Here is a 24,845-nt window from a genome sequence, read left to right as displayed (position 1 = left end):
TGACCATTTAGAAATTAGAAATGAAGGAATCCAATAAGAATTGCAGGGTAAGTATACTGAGGACATAATTCTGGGATATAAAAATCCAAAATTGCACCTTGAGCCAAGTCTCCAATCCACCACATTGTTCAAAGAGAGAAGTGGGCAGGAAGTGACTTAAGAAAATAAGCCATAACATTTACACTTTATTTGTCCCCAGACACCTTTGAAGAGATCTCCCCGGGTGTATTCTGCATTTTGAGGAGTAGGATGCAGGGGGTCCCAGTATATTGTTTAGTGTGCACCTATTTCAAGGATAGGATGACTAGGAAATAGCAGCTGTACCCACACAGGTGAATCCATCCACCCGTTCACTGTAGGAGTGAAGAATGGAATTTTAGACCAATCACTCTGGTGCCCATTCTTGGAGGTTTTCCATTTGACCTACATAAACACACATACACACACACACACACACACACACACACATGCACGCACCACTTTGGGTCACAGAAGAGTAGTTGAGGGACACAGCACCTTGGTCACATAAAACTAAGACTATAAAAATATTTAGCCATTCTCCTGCTATACCCAGAGAGACAGTTGTTGATGTAGCCTTTTGACATCCAGAGTTTCCATTTCATCTTGTTAGATCAGTGACAACGCTGAAGATACAGAGGCAGCAGTATTTTGAACAACTTCAGAACTACCAACTTAATTGGAACACCAAAGCCAGGCCATCACACTCTTTTTAAGGCTATAGGCCAGTTTAATGGCCTATATAATTTGTACTGACATACACAAGGTTTCTTTTTTCATCAACTTTATATCCTTCCACAGGGGAGTCTACTATCCTAAATATAAAGAAAGAAGCCGAAGTATATTCAATTTTATAAAAACCTTTTAAACCATTATGTTGTATTATATGTGTTTATGTTTGTGATAAAAACAAAATTATAGATCGTGGCACAAAATAGTACAAAATTTGTACTATGATTTATAATTTTGTTTTCCTCATTTTATCCAAAAAGCTGAAAAAGTCATAATTCTGCCACCTGCTCTTGGGTAACTAGTTGGCCCTTATTCCTTTTCTACTAATGCTTTCCTAAACATTAACACTTGCATTTGTAAATCTAGAAATACACAATTTTTTTGAGCAAAGGTTTCTGCTGTCATTATGAGCAACTCTGAAATCCTGTTATGTATTATAATATACCCTAGGGCGCTAGTGGAGATAACTTGAAAAAAAAATCCAAAAAATAAGCCTATGTTAAATCTTAGAAATTAGAAAATTAACCAAAATCCTGTGTCTATCAAGGGTTATTATCATTACCAGCAGCTTAATAGAAATGCAAATTTGTCCTCTTTTAGAGCTTGAAATTCAAGATGAGATCTGTTATCAGTTATTTAACAAACCATCCCAGAACTTAGTGACTTAAAACAGCAAACATTTTGTTTAGTCACAATGCTGAAGTTCAGAAATTGAGACTAAGCTCCACTAAATGGTTCTTCTGCTGGTCTCACATAAGAGGGATGAACAACTCATCTTGGTTTGCCTGGGACGTTCCCAGTTTTAGCATTGACAGTCCAGCATCCCGCAAACCCATCAGTCTCAAGCAAAACAGAAGAGTTGGTCACCCTATGTCCCGGGTCACTCATGCGGCAGTAGTCTTCTGATGGCTCACCTAGAGCTAGGCAGTCTAAGATGGTCCCACTTATATATCTAGTAGTTGGTGCTGATTGTCAGTTGGACCATGTGTCTCCAACAGGCTAGTCAGGCTTCTTCATGTGGTAGCAGGCTTCTTGAAGATGTAGGAAAGAGGCCAAGCCCCAGTGGACAAGGCCTCTGCTTGCACCTCATTTGTTGATGTTAGCTAGACCAAGTCACACAGCCAAGTCAATGGCAATGTACCACACAAGTGCATGGGTACAAGAACCCATGATCCGTACAGTTCAGCATAAGGCCATTTAGTATTCAAATTTAACAAATCCTCATTTTGCGTGTTGTGTTACTTTCAGAGTCTATCTTCTACTTGGTAAGAAAAAGAGCTCCTCGTTCCTAAGATACAGTCCAAAAAACTACTGCTTCTCAGAAAGAAAAGCAGAAAATCTCTGTTGCTTTTTTTGCTGCTGCTGCCATTTGTTCCTGTTCAAAGAAAAAAAAAAATTTTTTTTAAGTCCTGAAGTCTAGCTCAGCCTAATGGAAACAGTAAGAAACGCAACGATGCTAAGGCATAGAGGCAGTCACAGAGGACTTTCTCAGACAGCAGAGTGCAGAAAGGAAACTTCATCTTATGGCACTCTACTAGCATAGGCCTGGGCACCAAATGTTAAACTTCTTTACTTACACAATTCTTTCAGCTTGCACATATCAGAGCTATTTCTGACATTATACATATATAGTCCCAAGGTACATGAGTTAGGAGAAAACATAGCTTTCTATGACTGGAATCAAATATTCCTTCCATTTCTGCATCCAGCTCTTTCCAAGAGGACCTCTTTCTCCCAGCCCAGGACCTACTTCATTTTTTGTCCCTAGACTGACCACCTCCCTGTGTAACAGAAAGGTGACATTCCTCCCTCATCCTTATGGTCCCCATTACACAAATAAAGGCAAGGAAATTATACCAAAAAAGTAAGTTTTTAAAGATACGTTACACAGATGAATTTATCAGTAGTTATTTAATGACTCTTTTCAAAATCCTAATTAAGCGGTGATTTAATACTTAAAAGAAAAAATTGTTAGAAAAAAATTATGTTTTAATCTGCAATATTGTTTTACTCAACAACTGAATTCGAGCTGAAAATAATTATATTTCAGCTGTAATTGTTCTGTAATTGTTGAGTCATGGGCCAGCTAAAAATTTGGAGTTACATAATTGAAAATTATGTGGTTCATCTCTATGCTGATTGACTTGGCTTGATTGGGTCCAGAGGGAAATTGTGCCATTTCATTTCTGATCAAATTCAGACTGCAACCCACATGTCCAGAATTCTCACTGCAGCCATGGAAATGAATGGAAATTGAGAGCCAGTTTATTTTCTGAGGCCAAATGGAAGAACTCCTTTTGATTTCTGGACCTAAGTTTTAATTGTTAGTGAATTTTAAAAATAACTTTTTATGCATGTTTATCTTTCAATGTAATGGGTTTTTTTTTTATTAGTAGACCCCCAAAGGATACATGAGATGTATTAAAATTTGGGGCGCCTGGGTGGCGCAGTCGGTTAAGCGTCCGACTTCGGCCAGGTCACGATCTCGCGGTCCGTGAGTTCGAGCCCCGCGTCGGGCTCTGGGCTGATGGCTCGGAGCCTGGAGCCTGTTTCCGATTCTGTGTCTCCCTCTCTCTCTGTCCCTCCCCCGTTCATGCTCTGTCTCTCTCTGTCCCAAAAATAAATAAACTTTGGAAAAAAAAATGTTTAAAAAAAAATTCAAGATAACCCTTTTTGTCTGAAAATAGGAGAGAGTAGGCAACAAATATGTAAAAAGTGTATTGAAACCCTACCACATTTTTCACATATGGGGAAAGAGTCAATATGTGAAATGGAGAATAACAGGAACATCAACAACTCTTTAGAATGCAGTGAGAATCAGAGAGTGAGGCCACAAGCATTAAGAACTACATCCTGGCTTAGTGAAAACAACCAACTGTACACTGGAAATATGCATTTGCAAGTGAAAACATGGAGATTTTTTTCATTTGTGCCACAAAAAGAATGGTTCGAGTATACTTTTAGATTATAGCCTCATAAATTTAAACTCAGCAAATTTTGGAATACAAAAATGGATGTAGAAAAGTAAACTAGTCTACCATAGGTAAAAAGGAAACATACCTATTATCCGGTTCAATAGCCTTAACATAAAATAGAAAATTGATTTCTATTAGGCATTCAAAAGTTATATTTTCATAACCTGAAGAATAAAGAATGTGCAACAGGAACATGTTCCTTCATGATTATGTTAATTTCAAAAGATGTTTCTGTGTTTTTTGTTTTAAGTTTACTTATTTATTTTAAGAGAGAGAGAGCATTCACAGGCCTGGGAAAGGGGCAGAGAGAGAGAGAGAGAGAGAGAAAGAGAATCCCAAGCACGCTCTGCACTGCCAGGGCAGAGCCCAAGACAGGTCTTGAAGTCACAAACCGTGAGATCATGACCTGAGCCGAAATCAAAAGCCAAAAGCTTAATCAACTAAGCCACTCAAGCACCCGACAGGTGTGGTTTTTTTTTTTTAAAAATTTTTTTTCAACGTTTATTTATTTTTGGGACAGAGAGAGACAGAGCATGAACAGGGGAGGGGCAGAGAGAGAGGGAGACACAGAATCGGAAACAGGCTCCAGGCTTCGAGCCATCAGCCCAGAGCCTGACGCGGGGCTCGAACTCACGGACCGCGAGATCGTGACCTGGCTGAAGTCGGACGCTTAACCGACTGCGCCACCCAGGCGCCCCGACAGGTGTGGTTTTTAATAGCAAAAGTTAAGACCTGATTTATGAGTAACACTCATAAAGTAAGTACATTAATATGTTAAAAGTTGCATGAGATAAAACCACATTAGAACAGGTCTACAGTGTGTTAACATACGAGGGGAACAAAACCAGCATGAATATTTTGTAAGAAATCAAGGAACATGAGGGGCACCTGGGTGGTTCAGTCGGTTAAACGTCAGACTTCGGCTCAGGTCACGATCTCGTGGTTCGTGGTTTCGAGCCCCACGTCGGGCTCTGGGCTGACAGCTCGGAGCCTGGAGCCTGCTTCGGATTCTGTGTCTCCCTCTCTCTCTGCTCCTCCCCTGCTCGTGCTCTGTCTCTCTCTCAAAAATAAATAAACATTAAAAAAAAAATCAAGGAACGTGAAGATAAACAAATGAGAAATTGTGAGAAACAGGACTAGTGGGGAGAGTTTCAAGTAATTAGCACTATATTTAACATGGAAAACAGAAAGCCTAAGAACATGCTGAAAATAATGAACTTCCCCTCTTCATTTCTTCAGAGGAGAAAATAATGTTGACACATGAAAATATTTTACCTTTAATCTGTGAGGAGCACAACTTTCTTGACCTCAGCGCAACATCTCCCATTAGTTAACTCATATTTGCATGGTGGCATGTGAGTTCCTGTCCACAAACTCACTGGAACGTAATAGAGTACAATACTACATTTTCCTCAGAGCCATGTAACTCCCACTCTGCGTCCCCTTCACAAAACTAGTAGAAAATTCATTCTCTCTTCTCATGCAAGTTCCCCTGTTTTCAGGGAGGGCGATGGTTCCAGAATCTTATTTAAGCCAAATTGTCAGAGTCGTCTTTCTGATCATAACTGTCCGTTCACAGGTTTGCCACCAAGATCCATATGGCCCAAGCCACTTGGTTCCTTCAAATCAGCAGTTCTGCTAATTTCGTGCAAATCCCAGCTCATGGGGTATAACTGCCGTATGTGTTCCACCCTGGAGGTCTTATCTCCCAAGGCACCTTCACAGTGCAGGAGGTTGCCTCTGTCACTGCAGGACTTGACAGATTCTGCCTCCCACTTCCCTCTCTGGGATCTCTTCAGGCTGCTTAGATTCTCTTAAAAATAAAAGGGCTCTTATCTTTTAGCAGCTGCCTCTTTCCAAGCCCCCAGAGCACGAAGGCTGCTGTCCTGGCTTGCTCTGGGCTTGAAATGAGAAGGGTTGTGGTGATCAAAGAGGAAGGACAAATATTTATTTATCAATAATTTCTTGTGTTTCACTACTATGTGGGAATTTTTAGCACCTACTCTGTGTAGGCACTGGGTACTCTGTGTGTATCCTCCCCCCATGCTCCAGCTTCAGCAGGACTGGCCTTCTTCCATTTCTTATTATTATGCTCCCTCCTACCACAGGGCCTTTGTATACCATCTTTCTTTGTCAAAACCATCCCTTACCTCCTTTCTTTCCATTTCTTTTTTGAAATCATTTATCCTGCGAAACTTTTCAACAGTTCCTCTCCGAATATTGTCCTCATAATGACATGTCCCTAGCAAGTGTTATCTGTAGCCTGGAATATGCTACCTTATGATGGATCTGTAATTTCTCAGTAGGATTGCTACTTTTCTCTACCTTTTATTTTATTAGGTCTTAAATCATTGGCCTTGGGCTGGTATGGAATGTGAGCTAGAGCTTCAGGTTAGGACACAACTTAATGTGAACTTTTAACTTCCAGGCATGAGAAAGTAAATAAATTTGTACACTTTTACCCTTTATGGCAAACCAGGATATATAATTCCAGAAATATATATATACACACAATGGAATGATGGGCAGATGTTTAAAAAATAGACCAAGGAAGGTCTTTTCAATATAGCATGATCATTAAACGTATTAGCTAACTTTTAAAAATTAGGTGAATTTTTAAAATTAAGTAAAAAGCACACTGTTTGTAGGGTGCAATCATTTGTATAGGAAAGGAAGGAAAAAAATGATATAGTTGTACCTCCTTAGATGAGCATAAAATATCTCTGGAAGGACATCCAGGAAATAATAGTGGTTGTTTGTGATGAGAAAAATAGAGTGGCAGGAGATAGATGTAGGAGCAAGAATGTTTATAAATATGTGAATGTATTATCTATTCAAAATAATTAAATGAATATTTTTAAATGTTTTAAAATAAAAATTAATGGAGAGATAATCAGATTTTCACAGTGGGACAAGATAGAGTAATATGGGTTCGATTGACCCGTCCACCTAAAAAGACATAAAATACATGAAACAGTGATTTTTAAGATGCTCAATTACAGAACTGTAATTACAGAACTGAAATTACAGAATTTTCAACCTGGCAGTGAAGGACAGTGATCCCTGAGAGATGGAAAATAATAAAGGGAGGTCTGTGATTGCCCCTGCTTCCCAACTGGAGAGTTTTTAGGTTATGGTATAAGGAAGGCGAACCCGGGTAGGGCTCAGCCTAAGTTGGTAGAGAGCTGGGAATTTGGGGAAAATGGGCCAACTGGAATGTCAAGGGCAGAACACCATGAGAAGAGAGCTACACAGAGAGCTCTAGAGATCTACAGATCTGTACCCTTTGAACATTCAGCAGAGTAATGACAGGAACATGTGTGTGAAGGAACTACCCAAGACTGGGCAAAAGAACATTCAAAAGAGTCAGAAATAACAGTGCCCAGAACAAACAGAAGTCTGAGAATAGTGTCTGTTTTCACCATCCAGACTGAAAAGTTTGGTAATTTGAAGGACATTCAGTAGAGCACACAGAAGGTCTTGTCTTAAAAGTAGTGAATAATTTGTCCTAGATTATGCACCGCTCCAGCCCTGCCTAATAAATTGTAAGAACAAAACCCAAGAGGGTTAAACTATTTCCAAATAATGTAACTACATCCAAGAACAAAATGTTTAAAAGAATACCAAAACACCCAACACCCCAAAATGTAAAAGTTTTAGAACCCAAAGAAAAAATTACCAACCATGCAAAGAAGTACCAGTATATGTCCCATAATGAGTAAATAATTCAGTCAATGGAAACTAACAACTGAGAGTCAACAGACAGGACATTAAGACTGTAATTATAACATATTCTACATGTTCAGAAAGTTAAGCAGAGACATGTAAGGTATAAAAAGACCAAAATAAAAATCCTAAAGGTGAGGAAAAAAGTGTAAGATTAAAAATGCTTTAGATGGGATTACAAGCAAATTAGACATTACAAAAAAATTAATAAACTGGAAGATATAGCAGTAGGAAATATCCAAAATTGAAACACAAAAAGAGAAGTTATGGAAATGAACAAAGTATAAAATTCGAGTCTCTGGAAGATATGGACAAAAAGTAGGAACAGAAAGAATACTGGAGGACATAATGCTCAAGAATTGTCCATATTTCATGAAAACTATACATGCAGATCCAAGAAACTCAAGTAGTCCCAAGCACAAGTAACTTTACCAAGAAAACTCTATAGCTATAGCATGTGTCGTCATAATAAAATAGCTCAAATCCTATGACATAGAGAAGCTCTTAGGCAAACAAACAAACAAGCCCACACGCCCCAAAAAACACCAACTCATTGTGTACAGAGAAACAAAGATAAAAATAACACATTTCTTACAGAAAACAATGCAAATGAGAAGAGAATGAGCAATGTCTTTAGAGGATTGAGAGAAAAAAAAGCTGGTAACCTAGTGTTCTATAGCCAACAAAAGTATCTTTAAAAATGCAGATGAGGAGCACCTGGATGGTTCAGTCTTTTAAGAGTCAGACTTCAGCTCAGGTCATGATCCCATGGTTCAGGAGTTTGAGCCCCGTGTAGGGTTCTGTGCTGACAGCTCAGATTCAGAGCCTGCCTCAGATTCAGTGTTGCCTTCTCTCTCTGCCCCTCCCCTCATGCTCTGTCTCTGTCTCTCTCCCTGTCTCTCTGCCCCTTCCCTGCTCTCGCTCTGTCTCTCTCTCTAAAAATAAATTTAAAACATGCAGATGACAAGATGTTTTCATAAATGCAAAAGATCAAACTCCCACTACAAGAAATGTTAAAGGAAGTCATTTAGGCAGAAAGATACAAGGCAAAAAGATACAAGGCAGAAAGATACAAGGCTGGAAATATGGGTCCATACAAAAGAATTAAGGAAACAAAAATGGTATTCATAATATAAGTTCATATATGTGAAAGTTTATTTTTAAATCTTTTTAAAAGACAATACTTAAAATAATGATGTCATGTGGGATTTATAGCATATGGGAAAGTAAAATGTATGACAACAGAGTACAAAGGTTAAGGGAAGAGACATAAAAGCATTCTACCAAAAGATTTCTATCATATATGTGCACTGGTACAGTATCGCTGAAAGCTAAACCGTGATCAAAAATAAACACATATGATATAAACCCTACAGCAACCACAAAGTAAAAAAAAAAAAAAAATCACACGGAGTTTTTGTTAAGTCAAAAAGGATAGTGAGTGGAATCATGAAAAATATTCAATGAATCAAAAAATGGAAAAAGAAATAATAAATGGGACAAATAGAAAACAAAGAAGCTGATAGATTTAAGCTTAACCACATGAATAATCATATTAAAAGTAAATAATCTAAAAAAAAAAAAAAAAAAAAACAACTAAGTGATCTAAATAGCCCAGTTAGAAGACAGAGATTGTAAAACAGCAAGGTGCAATTGTGTGCTACCAACAACAACGACGACAACAAAATCTTAAATATAAAGACACAAATAGTTTTAAAAATAGAATAAAAAGATATAAAAGTTATAAATAAATATTAGTGTTTAGAGTGTATAAATCTAAAGGAAGCTGAAGTGTTAACATCAAGACAAAATAGATGTCAAAGCAAAGAATATTAGCAGAGATTATTAAAGTCATTTCATAACAAGATTAAAGTTAACTCATCAAGAGTACAGAAAAATCTTAGACATTTATGCCCTTATTAACAGAGCTACAAAATACATGAAGCGAAAAACTGATAGAACATCATGAAGAAATAAACAAATTCAAAACTATAGTCATAGGTTGCAATACCCCCCTCTCAGTAACTAATGGAACAAGGAAACAGAAAATCAGTAAAAATATACACGACTTGAATAACACTACCAACCAACTTTACCTAATAAATGTGTATAGACCCTTCTACTCAACAGCAACATAATATGCATCCTTGTCAAATACACATGGAGCATTTACCAAGATAGGCCATATTCTGAGCCATTAAAAAGTCTGAATAAATTTGGAAGGATTCAAGTCATACAAAGTATCTTATCTGATCACAATGAAATTAAATTAGAATCAATAACAAAAAAAAAGGCCAAAAAATCCCGAAATATTTGGAAACTAAATTACACATGTGTATATAACAAATAGGTCAAAGAAAGAAAACAAAAGAGAAATTAGGAAGTATTTTTAACATAATGAAAATGAGAACACTGCATATTTTGGGGGGGGGATTTTTTGTGGGATTCTGCTACACGAGTACTTAGGTGAGATTTATAGCACTAAATACCTATATTACAAAAAAGAAAAGCTCTCAGGTCAATGATCTTAACTTTTACCTTAAGGAATGAGAAAAAGAAGAGATAATTAAACACAAAGTAAGTAAAAGATTAAAACAATAAGAACTAAAAAGAAATCAATAAAATATAAGTGAAAACAACAAAGAAAAATCAATGAAACCAAAAGCTGGTTCTTTAACCAGATCAATAAAATTGGTAAACCTCTAGGCAGACTGACAAGGCAGATGAGAGAAGGGACACAAATATGCTCAACAGCATTAATCACCATGGAAATGCAAAACAAAACCACACTGAGATACCATGATATCCCAATCATAATGACTGAACTTCAAAGACTGCCCATATGAAGTATCGGTAAGAAGGCATAGCAACTAGAACTCAAACACTACTGTTGGGAATATAAAAGGGTACAACCACTTTGGAAAAGTGACCGTTTCTTTGAAAGTTAAATATACCCATCATATGATCTAGTTATTCCAGTCCTAGGCATCTCCTCCAGAGAGAAATGAAAGCCTATATTCTATACACAAAGATTAGTAAACAAAATTCATAGCATCTTTGTTTATAACAGCTCAAAACTGGACACAACCCAAATGTCCATCAGTAAGTGAATGAATAATCAAACTGTGATATATTTGTGCAAATGGAATAATACTCAGCAATAAAAAAAAAGTGGTGAACTATTAATACATGCTAAACATAGGTGAATCTAAAAATAATGACACCGAATAAAAGAAGCCAGGCCCAGAAAAAGAATACAAACTTTATGATGACATGTATATTAGATTCTAGCAACTGCAAACTAAACTATAGTAACCGTAGATCAGTGATGGCCTAGACAAAGAGAATGACAAGGTCAGAAGGGAGGAATTACAAGAAAATTTGGAAGGAAGGCTAATATGTTCATAATCTTGAATGTAGTTATAGCTGCACAGGTGTCTAAGTCAAAACTTTTCAAACTGTAGACTTAAAATGCATGCAATATTCTGTATCTCAACTATACTTCAATTAAGCTGTTAAAAATTCAAAGCTAATTAAAAGATTAATGGACAACTGTGAGTAAATACATACATAAATGAAAAGTTGGTTTCTTACCAGTCATTCACACTAATGAAGATAGGAGACATTAATTTATTTGGAGCTTGGTAAAAACATCAATGAAGGCAAAAAGAATCCATTTGAATCTACTTTATTATATCTAAAATTAATAGAATTTTAGAATTTAGATATTCTAAATAAAATGTACCTAGAATACACTACATGGTTTTTTTTTTAAGAAAACAAGATGTAAGAAAACAAGATGCTGTGTTTCCAACGAATTACAATACATGCATACAAACAAAAAAGCAACATAGGACTTTCCCTTGCTAGTATAATTCCAGATCTAGGAGAATTCCAGTTTTGAGGTTCATTCTGCCCAGTGTAAATTTTGATGCCCTTTGGTTCCTATGTTACACAATCAAATGAGAATATATTTGTTTGACTTGAGGTGTTTTCTATTTGTGGTTCAGTTTGAATAGGATTGAGAATTTCTGGTCACTTATGCCCAAGCTCTGCAGAAGCGGAGTTACACTGGTGGCGAGTTCACGGGGGAACTGCACTCGGTACATGTTACAGTCCTCATTTTATCCAGCTACAGTTGTAATTCCGCTCTGAAATTCGGTGCATGGAAAATGGAAAAAGATTAGGCTGCTGGAGAGAGGGATAAAGTAGGTTACATCTGGTTCTAGGATTTTTCTTTCAAACAAAATAAAAAATTGCATGAGATGCCTTGTGTTATTTTTCTTAATCCTGCTCACTTTCCTGGGTAGAATAATAAATCCCCTTTCCTGCCTTGCCATCTTTCTAGCCACATAGAGGTTACACATTAAAAAATACTCTTAAACTGAAGTAATCAGGCCAAATACCACTTTCACATACAAAGCCTTTGAAATATAGAACACGCAAATTCAAGTTGATGTTGTTGGAGTGCCTCAAAAAACATTACCAAGAGCAGGCCTTCAGTTGATGTGTCTCATATGTTTATACATATTTTAAAATGTGTATCTTCAACATTTAATGCCTTGTACTCTTATGTATAAATATCCTTTGTGTCAAAAATTTTTCAAAACTATCACAAAAACTACATTGGAAATGTGGGGTTTTTTTAATTTTTTTAAATGTTTTTATTTATTTTTGAGACAGAGAGAGACAGAGCATGAGCAGTGAAGGGGCAGAGACAGGGGGAGACACAGAATCCGAAGCAGGCTCCAGGCTCTGAGCTGTCAGCACAGAGCCCAATGTGGGGCTCAAATTCACGGACTGTGAGATCATGACCTGAGCTGAAGTCGGTTGCTTAACTGATTGAGCCACCCAGGCACCCCTGGAAATGTGGTTTTTTACAGATTTGCTTTGTCTGTCTGCATAGGGACATTCTCTGAGTGTTTCCTATCCACCTTTATGTACTTGTCTCTCTTTGCCCCCAAACACTGAAACAGAAACAGAGTTGCAGTAAAGAACTCAAAGGCTTTGAAATCAAAGGACCTGGCCCAGCCCCAGAACCACCACTAACTTCAGGCTTACACTGCTGCTCCTTACCTCTCTCTGCCTGTTTCTTTAAAACAATACATGAGAATGATATTCACAGGATTGTAGCGAGGATTAGTTCAAAGGAATTGGGTAAAACTTTTAGCCAAGAGCCCAGCAGGTATTGAGGACTCAAAACAAAACAAAACAAAACAAAACAAAACAAAAAAAAAAAACAAACTAGCTCTACCTTTAAACTGCAAAAAGTTTAGGACAGGACCCATAACTATAAATGATCTCATCACATAGCAACGGGACTACTTGTGCCCTAACAGGAATAGAATACTTGAAAATTATTACTTGAGCAAAAGGAATATTTCTTTGAAAGGCAGAGAAAGCCTAAAAAGAATAATATAATTAAAATGAAAAGACCTAGTTTACTTTTTAAAGTTTGCTTGCTTCTTTGTTTGTTTAAGTAAATTATTTATTTATTGAGGCACGGCTCAATCTCATGAGCCGCAAGATCATGACCTGAGCCAAAATCAAGAGTCAGATGCTTAACCCAAGCATCCCCAAAAAACCTAGTTTAAATTCCACCTTTGGGGCGCCTGGGTGGCTCAGTCGGTTGGGCGGCCGACTTCGGCTCAGGTCAAGATCTCGCGGTCCGTGAGTTCCAGCCCCGCGTGGGGCTCTGTGCTGACTGCTCAGAGCCTGGAGCCTGTTTCCGATTCTGTGTCTCCCTCTCTCTGACCCTCCCCTGTTCATGCTCTGTCTCTCTCTGTCTCAAAAATAAATAAACGTTAAAAAAAAATTACAAAATAAATAAATAAATAAATTCCACCTTTGGCATCTTAATTAAATAACTAATTCTGGTTGATTTGTTTATTCTACTAATCATCTCATAGTCGGTAAAAGGGACATGACCTGTTAATGGTAAATTCTTGGTGAATACATACTGAGAGATTGAATCTCAGATATTGTCTATGACAGTGTTTTCTATACGTTTATCTGTCCGACAGTACAAGATTCCTTTCATTTAAGGAAAAGACATAAAATTAAGTGATATTTCTCTATATTCATTCACTAGCAGTCGTGTATTTCCCTCTAATGTTAAATACACGGAGCAAATGTGGCTCTGCAGGACATTAATTGCATTAGAGCCTGAAGTGCAAAATTTAAAGCTCACGAGGATTCCAAGAGCGATTAGAGACCCAATGAGAACCCTAGATCCATTGACAGAAAACCAGGGCTGAACAGCACCATGCATTTGACTTCTGAAACATTATCTTGAAGTTTGTTTTTATTTTTTTCCAAGCAAATATTCCTAGTCCTTTAAAGATTTTTTTTTTTTCATTTCATAGGTCTCCCGTTATGGCTGGAGGTCTCTTTGCTGTGGATCGAAAGTGGTTTTGGGAGTTGGGTGGCTATGACCCAGGTTTAGAAATCTGGGGAGGAGAACAATATGAAATCTCTTTTAAGGTAAGTTACCAAGACCCTCTTCGCACTATGTCCACATAATGTCAATGATTCCCGTAAAGAGTCATCATTCTGTTTCGTGACCTATATTGTGAGATAACAACGAAAATAGATATGTCACCTTTCCAAGCCAGCTTTGGGATGACAGAGCTGCTTCCCTCTGATGTTTCAGCGAGATGTAACCATGCCATGAAAGAAATCATTCAAAATCCCGTTTGCAGGCAGGAGACTTGGTGTGCCAATAGACCTGCTGCTCCACCAACAAAGCATCCCTTCCACAGAACACACAGAGTGAAGAATTGAAACAAAAGAAATTGGATTATTGGAATTTTCTCCCTTTGTATTTATTTTAGAAATAGTGGTTCATATTTTGATCATAACCAGTTATTCCAAAATTTCAGTTAACAGAAGAGTAACTTAAAAATATGAATAACACATTAAGGCTCTTCTTCATAGAATTCCATAATAGGTGAATGTTTTTACTTATTTCTTTCTGAAACTGCCGAGGTCTCTACTTGCTTTGACCATAAACGCTCAGCAAAATTATATACTCTATAACATACATACATGTTACATACATCATGTGTACATACATATGACAGAATGCAAATTTTAGGGTTTGTGAATGAAAAATATCTGCCACAACACGTGAAGACCAGAAGAACAAAGCAAAATAAACTGTGTGAAAGGTTGTACTCCAAACCTCCAAGATGCATTTTTTTCCCAAAAACAGTCTCATTAAGGAAAAAAAAAACTTCATTTTCTTTATGATTGTCATTATTTATACAGAAGATGGATTTATTTTGTAAGGTTTATCATACAGAAGTTTCTTAGTAAATAAATCATTTTTCCTAATTACTTCCATCATAAAATCAAACCAATTCTTGCTGAGAAAAAAAAATGTATACTGAAAATAGTAAAAGTCAGGCTTAAGAATCCAGCCAAACTCTCTAAATTTATACATGGAAAGAAAATGATAAAACTGATCTTTATAAAACTGTAATGGCTATCTTCAATATGTTAACAAAAATGTTACATTGTCCTCAAAGTGTCAGAAAATAAATATCCCTAAAGAGAAACTCAGGAGGCTTCAGGACATCTAGAAGTTTCCATCTCACTCTGCTGGCAGTAATCCTTGAAACACCGTTTAGTAAATTCATGTTTTTCTTCACCGTCTTTCAAAGCCATCTAATTTCATATCTGAGGTACTTTTTAAAGACCTTTTTGTAGATATGTGGTATTAAGTCCTTCAAGTTGCCAATTTTGTTTGTTTGTTTCTCTGCTGTAGTAATAGCTGCACACTTATCACTGTGTATATGGCATAAGGTAGTATAATAGTTAATGATGATAGAAGTGGTACCTATTCCATTTACTTAATGGTATGTGACAGATGCTGAGCTAAATGCTTTATATACATTGTCCAATTTAAAGTCACATCTCTAAGAGGCTGGTGTTATTCCATTTTACAAAAAAAAACAAAAAACAAAAAACTGGGGTTCCTGGGTGGCTCAGTCGGTTAAGTGACCGACTCTTGATTTCGGCTCCGGTCTTGATCTCACGGGTTTGTGAGTTCAAGCCCCCCGTCAGCCTCCACGCTCACAGTACAGAGCCTGCTTGGGATTCTCTCTCTCTCCCCTCCCTGCTCATGTGCGTGCATGCATGTGCGTGTACACTCTCTCCCTCTCAAAATGAATAAACTTAAAAAAAAAACACAACTGAGACTTAATGTTTTAAAGATTTTTTTTTAAATACTTATTTTGAGAGAGAGAGAGACAAGCTGGGGAAAGGGTCAGAAAGAGAAAGAGGGAGAGAGAATCTTAGGCAGGTTCCATGCTCCGTGCAGAGCCTGATGTGGGGCTTGATCATGATCTAAGGCAAAATAATCTGATGCTTAACTGACAGAGCCACCCAGGTGCCCCTAACATGTTAAAAACTTTAGACTACAAATTGTTTTAAGCTTTAGACTACAAATTGTTTTAAGCTTTAAAGATTATGTACATTACCTAGTGCTGCTTTGGAATTGAAATGCTCCATCTCTGCTTAACTGCAGGGAATACAGAACCGGTCCTACCATAGTCCTCACTGTGAACCTTTTGATTTCTATCTAGTTTCCTCTCACTGAAAAAGCGAGTATCTTCATTATGGTCAATAGCATGACAGTAAACTTACCGCTGACCCTGGCAAAATAATATTGATTATCATATATGGCTCAAAGCTAGGTGCAACGTTTGCAATAATACCTTCAACTGGAAAACGAATATTACATTTGACCCCAAGATTAAGGGGAAAAAATGGCATTGCTGTAGCTGCAACATCTTCAGAATTCAAGAGATGCGTTTTACTTTTCACTGATCAAGATTTATTTTGCTTAAATACTGTTAGTTCATGGATTCTTCAAGTTTAAAATGTTATTATGAACATTTCTATTAAGTGGGAGGTATCTGGCTCTGAATAACGAGCTGGATGATGGATAAAATTCCTATGGAAAGTCTGGAGGATTTGCGTAATATACATTTGCATTCTAAATCAAAAGGCATTTTTTTTTTTAACAAACGTAGACTTGCATCTTTCGTTTCTGTATCACTTGTATCTATCACACCTCTTCTGGGTGACCTGAGATTTTATTACCCCATTTCCTATTTTTCAGTTATCTGTCATTCTGAAGGATATAATTGGAATGCAGCCCTGTCGTCTTTGTCTAGAAACCATGGCAACAGCACTGGAAGTTCAGGACTAAATTGCCCCAGGTTGCTTGGTTGGAATGACAGATTCTTTGGCAACAGCTATTTCTTACAGGGTCCCATTTCATACATATCCCTTCATTCTTCTTGCTATTGTGTGCTGACCTTGGGGTTCCTGTCCCTCCCTATTAGTATTTGTAACATGAGGGGGACAAACTTAAACAGGCTTTGGTAGATTTGCATTGAAGCAAGAAGAATTTTCTCCATGGGAAAGGAATCAAAAGAATTATACACACATAGCTCTGAGAAATGGTATTAAAAAGAAAAGAAAATCAAACATTTGCATTATGTTTAATTTTGCAGGGTAAAGCACTGTAAGATTTACACTGGGCAGCACTTGAAATTCAGGAAGTATGTATGGATCACTAAGAGTTTACTTGTCTATCTCACATTGTAATAAAGAAATTGTTTTAAGTGTAGATTCAAATGCTCTGATTCAAAAGATTTCTATCTATGGTCATCATCAGGCATCATTGCTTGCTGTTTGCTCCTTAACCAAAGAAACGTTTCACCACAGTTTATGACAAGGCTCTATCACTAAATAAACTATTTCTAGAAAATCCTGCTTCATATTAAGGGCTTGGTTTCTGGTCAAACAGCCTCTGGTTAAGAGTGCTCCTCAATTTTCTTTCTCTGTAAATCTCCTTCCTTTTTCTAACATCTGAGTAGATCAGTGGATTTCATCCCATAACAGAAAAGCCAACACAAGTGTAATTTTCAGGAGGCAGTTGAGGAAAAGAGCTTTCTGGGGGAAATGATCTGTCTGCCTAGTCTCTTTCAGTCTCTTTCAGAATGAATCTGAACTCCTGCATGGCCCAGAATTATCCAGCCGTCTTTCAAACGTTGCTAGGTTAGCCAGCTGCTAGGGAGGGGAAAGTGGCAGTCAGTCATTCAACAAGCTTTTATTGGGCATCTAATTTATTCCAGGACTAGCTCCAGGTACTCAACTTGGAATCGCACCTGGAAACAAAGAGGAAACCACAACAGACAGCACAGTGTGGCATAAAAGAGATAACCCACACCTTTAAATGCCGTCTACCATTTAAGTTATTGAAATAATAGTAAACCATTATGACTCTCTGATTTTTCAGAGTGCATTTTTACATCCATTCCCCAAAGATCAAAGTCCAAATGTTAGCATTTCCAAAAGATATGTCCTTTGATTCCGGAAAACTCTTTCCAGAAAATAAAACTGAGCAGCACACACCAAGTAGGCACCCACAAGAAATTTAGGCTCCATTTCACCCATTCTCTGGCATGAGATATAATGCTTAGAACCAGGTAGGAGAGCATTAAATTTGGGCTGGGCTGCCCTTTTCCACCCCCAGGGGCTTATCAACATGGTCCCACATGGACCCAGTATTTCTTGGGCATCTAGAGTATGGCATGAGCCCTTGGCCACGAGCCTCAGCTATGCACAAACATGCAAGCCTCCAGATGAGATGACTACGGCTACCCTACGTCCGAGAATGAATCTGACAAATCTGGGAACCCCTACGACCTTTTCAAAACCTCTCTTAAGGGTCAACATGCCACAGAATCACCTTTGTTATGTACTGTCATCCTTCCTATGTGTTGAGTGTAAGATTCAGGCATTTAGGGATATCATTCGTCTCATAACCTTTCAGCTCTTTTCAGTCCTGAATTCATTCAACAGATATTTATTTATTAATTATAATGTGCCACCTCTGGGCTAAACTCGAGATGCAAAGATAAATGCGAGAAGATTCTCATTCCGGTGGAGCTTACTTTCCAGTAGCAGCCTAGAGAATTAACTCAACACAATTACTCATCATCAGTATTATTTGGAATATATTTTATTTCCATACCACAGTAATAATTCGGGACATATGCAATAGCCTGTTTGCTAGCCTCCTGTGCTATATTCTTTCTCCTCTTTCAACCTATATCCACATTCTTTTATTCCCCAAGTTGCTTTATTTGCCTCTCCTAAAAATTCAGTTCTCCTAATTACCACACAAATCAAATGAATGTTCTGAATCATAAGCCATGAGAGTTTTCATCAATTATCTGCCTCACCTGTCTGAATCTACACAGTAAACCAACTTAACTAGTGATTTTCTTTCCTTTCCAGAAGATAGAAACTCATACTTCCATTTCTACCCTTATTTATTACAGAGATTTTAACTAACCAGTCAGACTTTAGTCTGTTCCTGAGATATCAGCTTGTTCTCTCTACAAATATGAATCAGCAACCTCCACCATGAGTCTATGTACCATGCAAGCTAGACTCTGCAGAAAAAGGCAAAGGTGGCCCAGTAGAAGTCCTTGGATCACGTACAACTTAGATGAGTATTTCTTCCATGAAAAATAAATATCAAAGCAGGAAAGCACAAACAACTACATTTAAAATTCCCTCTAGGGGCACCTGGGTGGCTCAGATGGTTAAGGGTCCAACTTTGGCTTAGGCCATGAGTTCGTAGGTTCAAGCCCCACATCAGGCTCCATGCTGGCATTGCAGAGCCTCCTTGGGATTCTTGCTCTCTCCTCTCTCTCTGTCCCTCCGCTGTTGGTGCTTTCTCTCTCTCTCAAAGTAAATAAATAAACTTAAAAAAAACTCATAAGAATTCCCTCTAAAGTAAAACATATAAATGTATATTTATTTGCCAGGCTTCTAATGCAAGAGAGACCAAAGCTTTTCCTTCTGCATTTGGGTGCATAGATTGGAGTAAAAGTAGAGGTCCAAGAACGATACCCATACTGCATTTGCTGTGAGTTCCAGTTTGGTTTCTTTCCAGTGGAATGAGAACTTAAAGACACTTGGAAGCTATCTTAATATGGTAACAGAATCCTTTTAAATTTTTCATGATTTTGCCCAATCTTTTATTGTTACTTTGTCCATACCTAATATGACAGCAAATTTTTTAAATAACAACTCAATCCTTTCAAACTCCTCAAATTAGTTTTGGCATGAACAACAATTCTTTCTGTTTTCATAGCCGTACTTCATCAGTCTAAGTGGTATTTAATGAAATTACGCAATTACAATTTTTTTTCAACTAGCATAATCACATTTGGGAAGAAAGGCACTGCCCTGTAGGTAAGCATGTAAGCTCACTATTGGGAGCAAGGGATTCCAGGTGTATTCAGCGTAACCCCTATTCCATGCAGCTTCGCCATAATAGGAACACCATTTAATACGTTTGCAGAAGGAATGGAGATTGAAGGTTAATACGTTGAATTGATTGAGCAGAGATTCGGTCCTTGCTGTCAAAAACTTTCAGTCTAATAAGAGAAAAGCTCATGCAACGGAGGTAGGTGTGTCTCTACCTTTGTCCAGAGGTAACTTGCTCACTTATTCAGTTCGGGTCTAAGGTGAGGCTCTTTCTTCTTGTTTTCACCTGTGCCCAGGTGCCTCCAGTTCCCTGATGTAAGGATGGCTGCCCAAGAATATTGAATGGCCAATGTATTGCAGTGATGAGTTCTTGCACTCTGTGCCCGGTTCCTACAGACCAGTGCCCTCTCCTGTTTTTTTTTAGTTGTCACTTCTTTTCCCTCCCCCAGACCCAATCTTGTGGAGTCTCTGTAAAGTGGGGCGAAAATAATCAGTCCTAAAATAAGCCTCTGGGGTTTCTTTGAATCTTTGTTTCTACTTTGATGTGACTAGCAAAGAAAATCCCCCTGGAGTAAAAATAGAAAATGGAAAACACATTGAGCATAACGAAATGAATACTTCAAGTTACAATCCTGCCACACACAAATAAATATATACAGTTTAGAGTAACTACAATATGTCTGTGATTTTAATAGACAGCATCCTGGGGGGGATGTGGGGTTTTTTAATCCCTTTTTGATTTGTAAAACCTTTACATGGAGCTACCTGTGTTCCAAAGTTCTGGGCATTCTGTATTCTTCCTATGATGATAGTAACTATTACTTGGTCCCTTAACAAGAAAAAGTAATGAGTTAGCACTTATAGGTCACTGAATTTAATTTATTAGCCTACTCAATACTAATGTAAGGTAAAAATTAACTTCCATTCCATAATTACAAAAACAGACCATTGCCTAGTTAATATCAAAGCAAGAATTAGAATTCGGGTTTGCTCTAAAAACCATTAGCCTAATTTCTCTTAGCTAGAAAAATAGAAGATTTTATATCATTGGTGAAAAAAAAAGTGGCTACTGTCATTCTCTGAAACCACTTAAAAAAGGAAATGCAGGTTCTTCCTATCTGATTTTTATTAAATATGAGGGCTGACAATTCTTGTTAAGATTTAATGTAAAATTTAATTTTTTTCTATCTTCAAAATGCAATCATTATTCAATAAGAATTGAATATACACAATAGGGACTAATCATTGAGTATAAAACATTCAGTTCTCTACTCACACAACATGACAGCCATTAATTTAGAATTGTTATAGCTCAGTAAACCTTATATCCTAGAGCTTAACATCATTATAGAGCTTCTCAAACAAACATGAATTTTATTTATTTGTTAGACAATCAAAATTAATAGCCCTACAAAACTAGCTAAATTTAAAGTTTCCCCACATGGTATATAGCCATCCAAAAGAAAATTAAGTAAACTTACAGTTCAACAATTGAATGTCGTATAATTACAATAGATTTACAGTTTTAAAATAAAAAAGGAAGATCTTCTCTTTGAGATTACTCAAAAAAAGGAGAACAAGAAACAGAAACAAAATACTAAGTTTATCCTTGACAAATAATCAGATATCTGACCCCCAACCACAATGCATGAGGAAGGTTATCATATGCAGCAAAAGTGAATTAAATGGTGGGGGGAAAAAAGAGCATGGGAAGACAGAATGACCACAGCTACAAGTCTCCCTTGAAGCCAGCAGATCTCAATGTCACAAAGTAATGGGCACCTCCTAAGAGGGGTAAGATGGGGAACTGGCAACATTTGTTTGAAACAAGGCAACAGGTGTGATTGCTGGTGGCCAGAGCTCCCTCGGATTGAGTTTGGCGCAGAAGGGAAGCACAAATGGGAAGTTGGGGACCGTTCTAAAAGAGGTATTAGATAGACGGCCATATTTGCAGGAAGCAGGCTGTTATTAAGGCAGAATGGAGGAAAGATACTTGATATGATGAACAGCTTTGCTGCAGCCAGTTCCTAATAGATGCTGACAAATACAGGCTAAACTAATTCAGTCACACACAAAGTCATAAAGTGAATACCTACTCTAATTGGTAAGAATTCTCCCTATTCAAAGATAGGTAATGATAATTTTTAAAGAAAACAGCACATAGAAATACTACAAGAAAAGATGAAGAAGAAGAAAGGACCAGGAACAATGAAAACAGGTCACCAAAGTAATGTTGCTATACATTGTTATAAAAGTGTTTTAAATATTAATGAAGCTATTGACTCTGCAAAGCAATATTAGATGCTGAACTTTATGAGATTAGGCAAAACAACAAAAGGTAAGAGAAAGAGATGGAAAAAAAATAGCAGCAGTCAGGATTAAATGAAAAAGAAAGAGAAAATCATCACCAAAATGAAGGTCCTATTGAAAGCAACACGAAGGAGAAGGGGTATGCTGAAAATACACAGAGGCAAGGAAGGTAGAGTTGAGAAAAAGGAGCAAAATGGAATTAAAATCAGCAAAGTTAAAATGTAATAGAGTGAAATGATATGGAAGGTATAGGTGCTCATATTAGGAAAAATGTTGAAATTATAATACCATGTATTATACATAGTAGATACAACCAAAGCAGTGATAAGAAGAAAAATTAGATCCTTGGGGAGCCTGGGTGGCTCAGTAAATTGAGCTTCTGACTTCGGTTTAGGTCAGGATCTCACAATTTGTGGGTTTGAGACCCAAGTTGGGCTCTATACTGACACTGTGGGGCCTGCTTAGGATTCTCTCTCTCTCTTTCTCTGCCCCCCATCTCTTTCAAAGTAATTAAATAAAAAGAAATTTTAAAGAAAAATTAGATCCTTAAGTTCTTATATCAACATAAAAAGAAAGAATAAACATAAGCAAGTTAAATATTCAAATACAGTTTGCAAATGAAAAATGAAATAAACCTAAGGAAATAAAGATAAAAGATTAATAAACTTAAAAAAGAAATTAATGGCTTAGAAAACCAAAAACTGATGGTGCAAGAGCTAGTTCTTTATAGCCAAAAATAAATAATTAAGGGAGTCACAGATGGAGAGACAGATCAATTAGAAAAGGTCATTAAAAAAACTGGCCATGAAAAAAGAAAGAAAACACAAATACACAAACTAAGAAACAATAATAAGAATTTAGAAAAAATTTAAATAGTTCTAAGAGATTAGTCTGTTCAATTCTATACAAAGAAGCGTCAGATTTTGAGTGAAATGATTGATTTTTAATAAAATCATTATAAGCCACTTAGTGGCTTAAAACAACAGAAAACTTTCTCACAGTCTCTGGGTTGGTAGCCCAGTGTCTTTTAGCTGAGCCTCTGCTAAGAATTGCACAAGTCTGAAATCAAATTTTGAGCCAGCTCTATCCTTATTCACAGGCTCAGCTGGGAAAAGATCCATGTTCAAGTTCCCTCGGGTTGTTGGCAGAATCCATTTCTTTGTGGTTGTGGGACTGAACTCCTCACTGTATTGGTTTTCAGCTGGATACCACTTTCCGGTCCTTGCCTTTTGGCTCCTTCTTTGATCCTCTCACAACATGGTAGCCTACTTCCTCAAAACCACCAGTAGCATTTCTCTCCTATTTCAAATCTTCCTATCCGTTTCTTCAGGAAAAGCTGAGTCCCTTTTTTAGGACTCACCTGTTAGGTTTGACCCTCCCAAGATAATCTCCTTTTGATTAACTCAAGGTCAACTAAAGTGGGACAATAATCATATCTGCAAACTCCCTTCACCTTTGTCACATAACCTCACCTGATTGCAGATGTGAAATCCATCATATTCACAGTTTGTAGCACACACAAAGCAAGGAGATTATAAAAGCACATGTATACCACGGTGTGAGATTTGGGAGGGGGGTGGGGAGGGGGGTTAGCGAGGAGCATCTCAGAAGTCTGCCTATCATGCTGCCCAATGACCACAGAATAGAGAAAACTTTCAAAAGGCAATCTCCAAAACATAAAGAACCAAATGCTATCAGTTTCTTACAAATCTTTAAAGAATGCATACTGCAATGTTTTCCAAAAACCATTCTTCAATATTAGAAAAGAAAGAAATCTTTACAATTCATTATTAAATTAATATATAATATTGACAGCATAATATTGATAGCAAATTCTGACCAAGATAGCATAAAATGATAGAGAAATACACATATTTTACTTGTAAATATTAACATTAGAAACTAATAATAGATAAAGAAGGTGTGGTATACATATACAATGGGGTATTACTCGGCAATCAAAACGAATGAAATCTTGCCATTTGCAACTACGTGGATGGAACTGGAGGGTATTACGCCAAGTGAAATTAGTCAGTCAGAGAAAGACAAAAATCATATCACTTCACTCATAGGAGGACTTTAAGAGACAAAACAGATGAACCTAAGGGAAGGGAAATAAAAATAATATAAAAACAGGGAGGGGGAAAAACAAGAGATTCATAAATATGGAAAACAAACTGAGGGTTACTGGAGGGGTTGTGGGAGAAGGGTTGGGTAAATGGGTAAGGGGCACTAAGGAATCGACTCCTGAAATCATTGTTGCACGATATGCTAATTAATTTGTATGTAAATTTTAAAAAATCAAAAATTAAATTAAAATAAATAAATAAATAAATAACTACTAATAAAAGCTCACACAATGGGGTAGCTATTCAAAGATTAATACACCAAAATAAGTGTATCTTTGATGGATGTGTTTCAATATTGGGATATGTATTAACGTAATTCAACTTGAGTGCATTTTATTTTATTTTGTTCTATGTTATTTTATTTTATTTTGTTTTGTTTTGTTTTATTTATTCTTATTTTATTTTATATTATTTTTGTGGTCTTTGTAGAAAAACGAAATTTATTTTGAAGTTGTGCTGGTCACAATTATTTGGTATAAACTATTCATTGTTTTTTTCACATTTTTTTAAATATAATTTATTGTCAAATTGGTTTCATAGGGTGATGGTCATCTCCATAGGTAATATAGAGGAATTTAATAAACTTTTGCACTCCACATTTGAACAAAATACTTAATACTTAGCAAGATTAAATGTAAATGCATATTTGTAAAATGGA

At 36.9% G+C, this 24,845-nt stretch overlaps 1 protein-coding gene across 1 annotated transcript in view; it reads left to right on the top strand.

Annotated features, from left to right (window-relative positions):
* GALNTL6 (polypeptide N-acetylgalactosaminyltransferase like 6) overlaps nt 1-24,845 on the top strand; it is a 1,218,779-nt gene that overhangs the window by 1,070,009 nt on the left and 123,925 nt on the right. The window contains exon 9 of the mRNA XM_086703864.1: nt 13,817-13,934. Coding sequence (XP_086559990.1) covers nt 13,817-13,934 — 118 coding nt within the window. The remainder of the gene's footprint in view (nt 1-13,816; nt 13,935-24,845) is intronic.

This window comes from Puma concolor, chromosome B1 (genome assembly GCF_028749965.1).
Source record: "Puma concolor isolate L17-30 chromosome B1, mPumCon1.1.hap2, whole genome shotgun sequence".
In the NCBI taxonomy this organism is placed as follows: domain Eukaryota; kingdom Metazoa; phylum Chordata; class Mammalia; order Carnivora; family Felidae; genus Puma; species Puma concolor.
The sequence above is the reverse complement of the archived record's forward strand: the minus strand, read 5'-3'. Positions and strand labels throughout refer to the sequence as shown.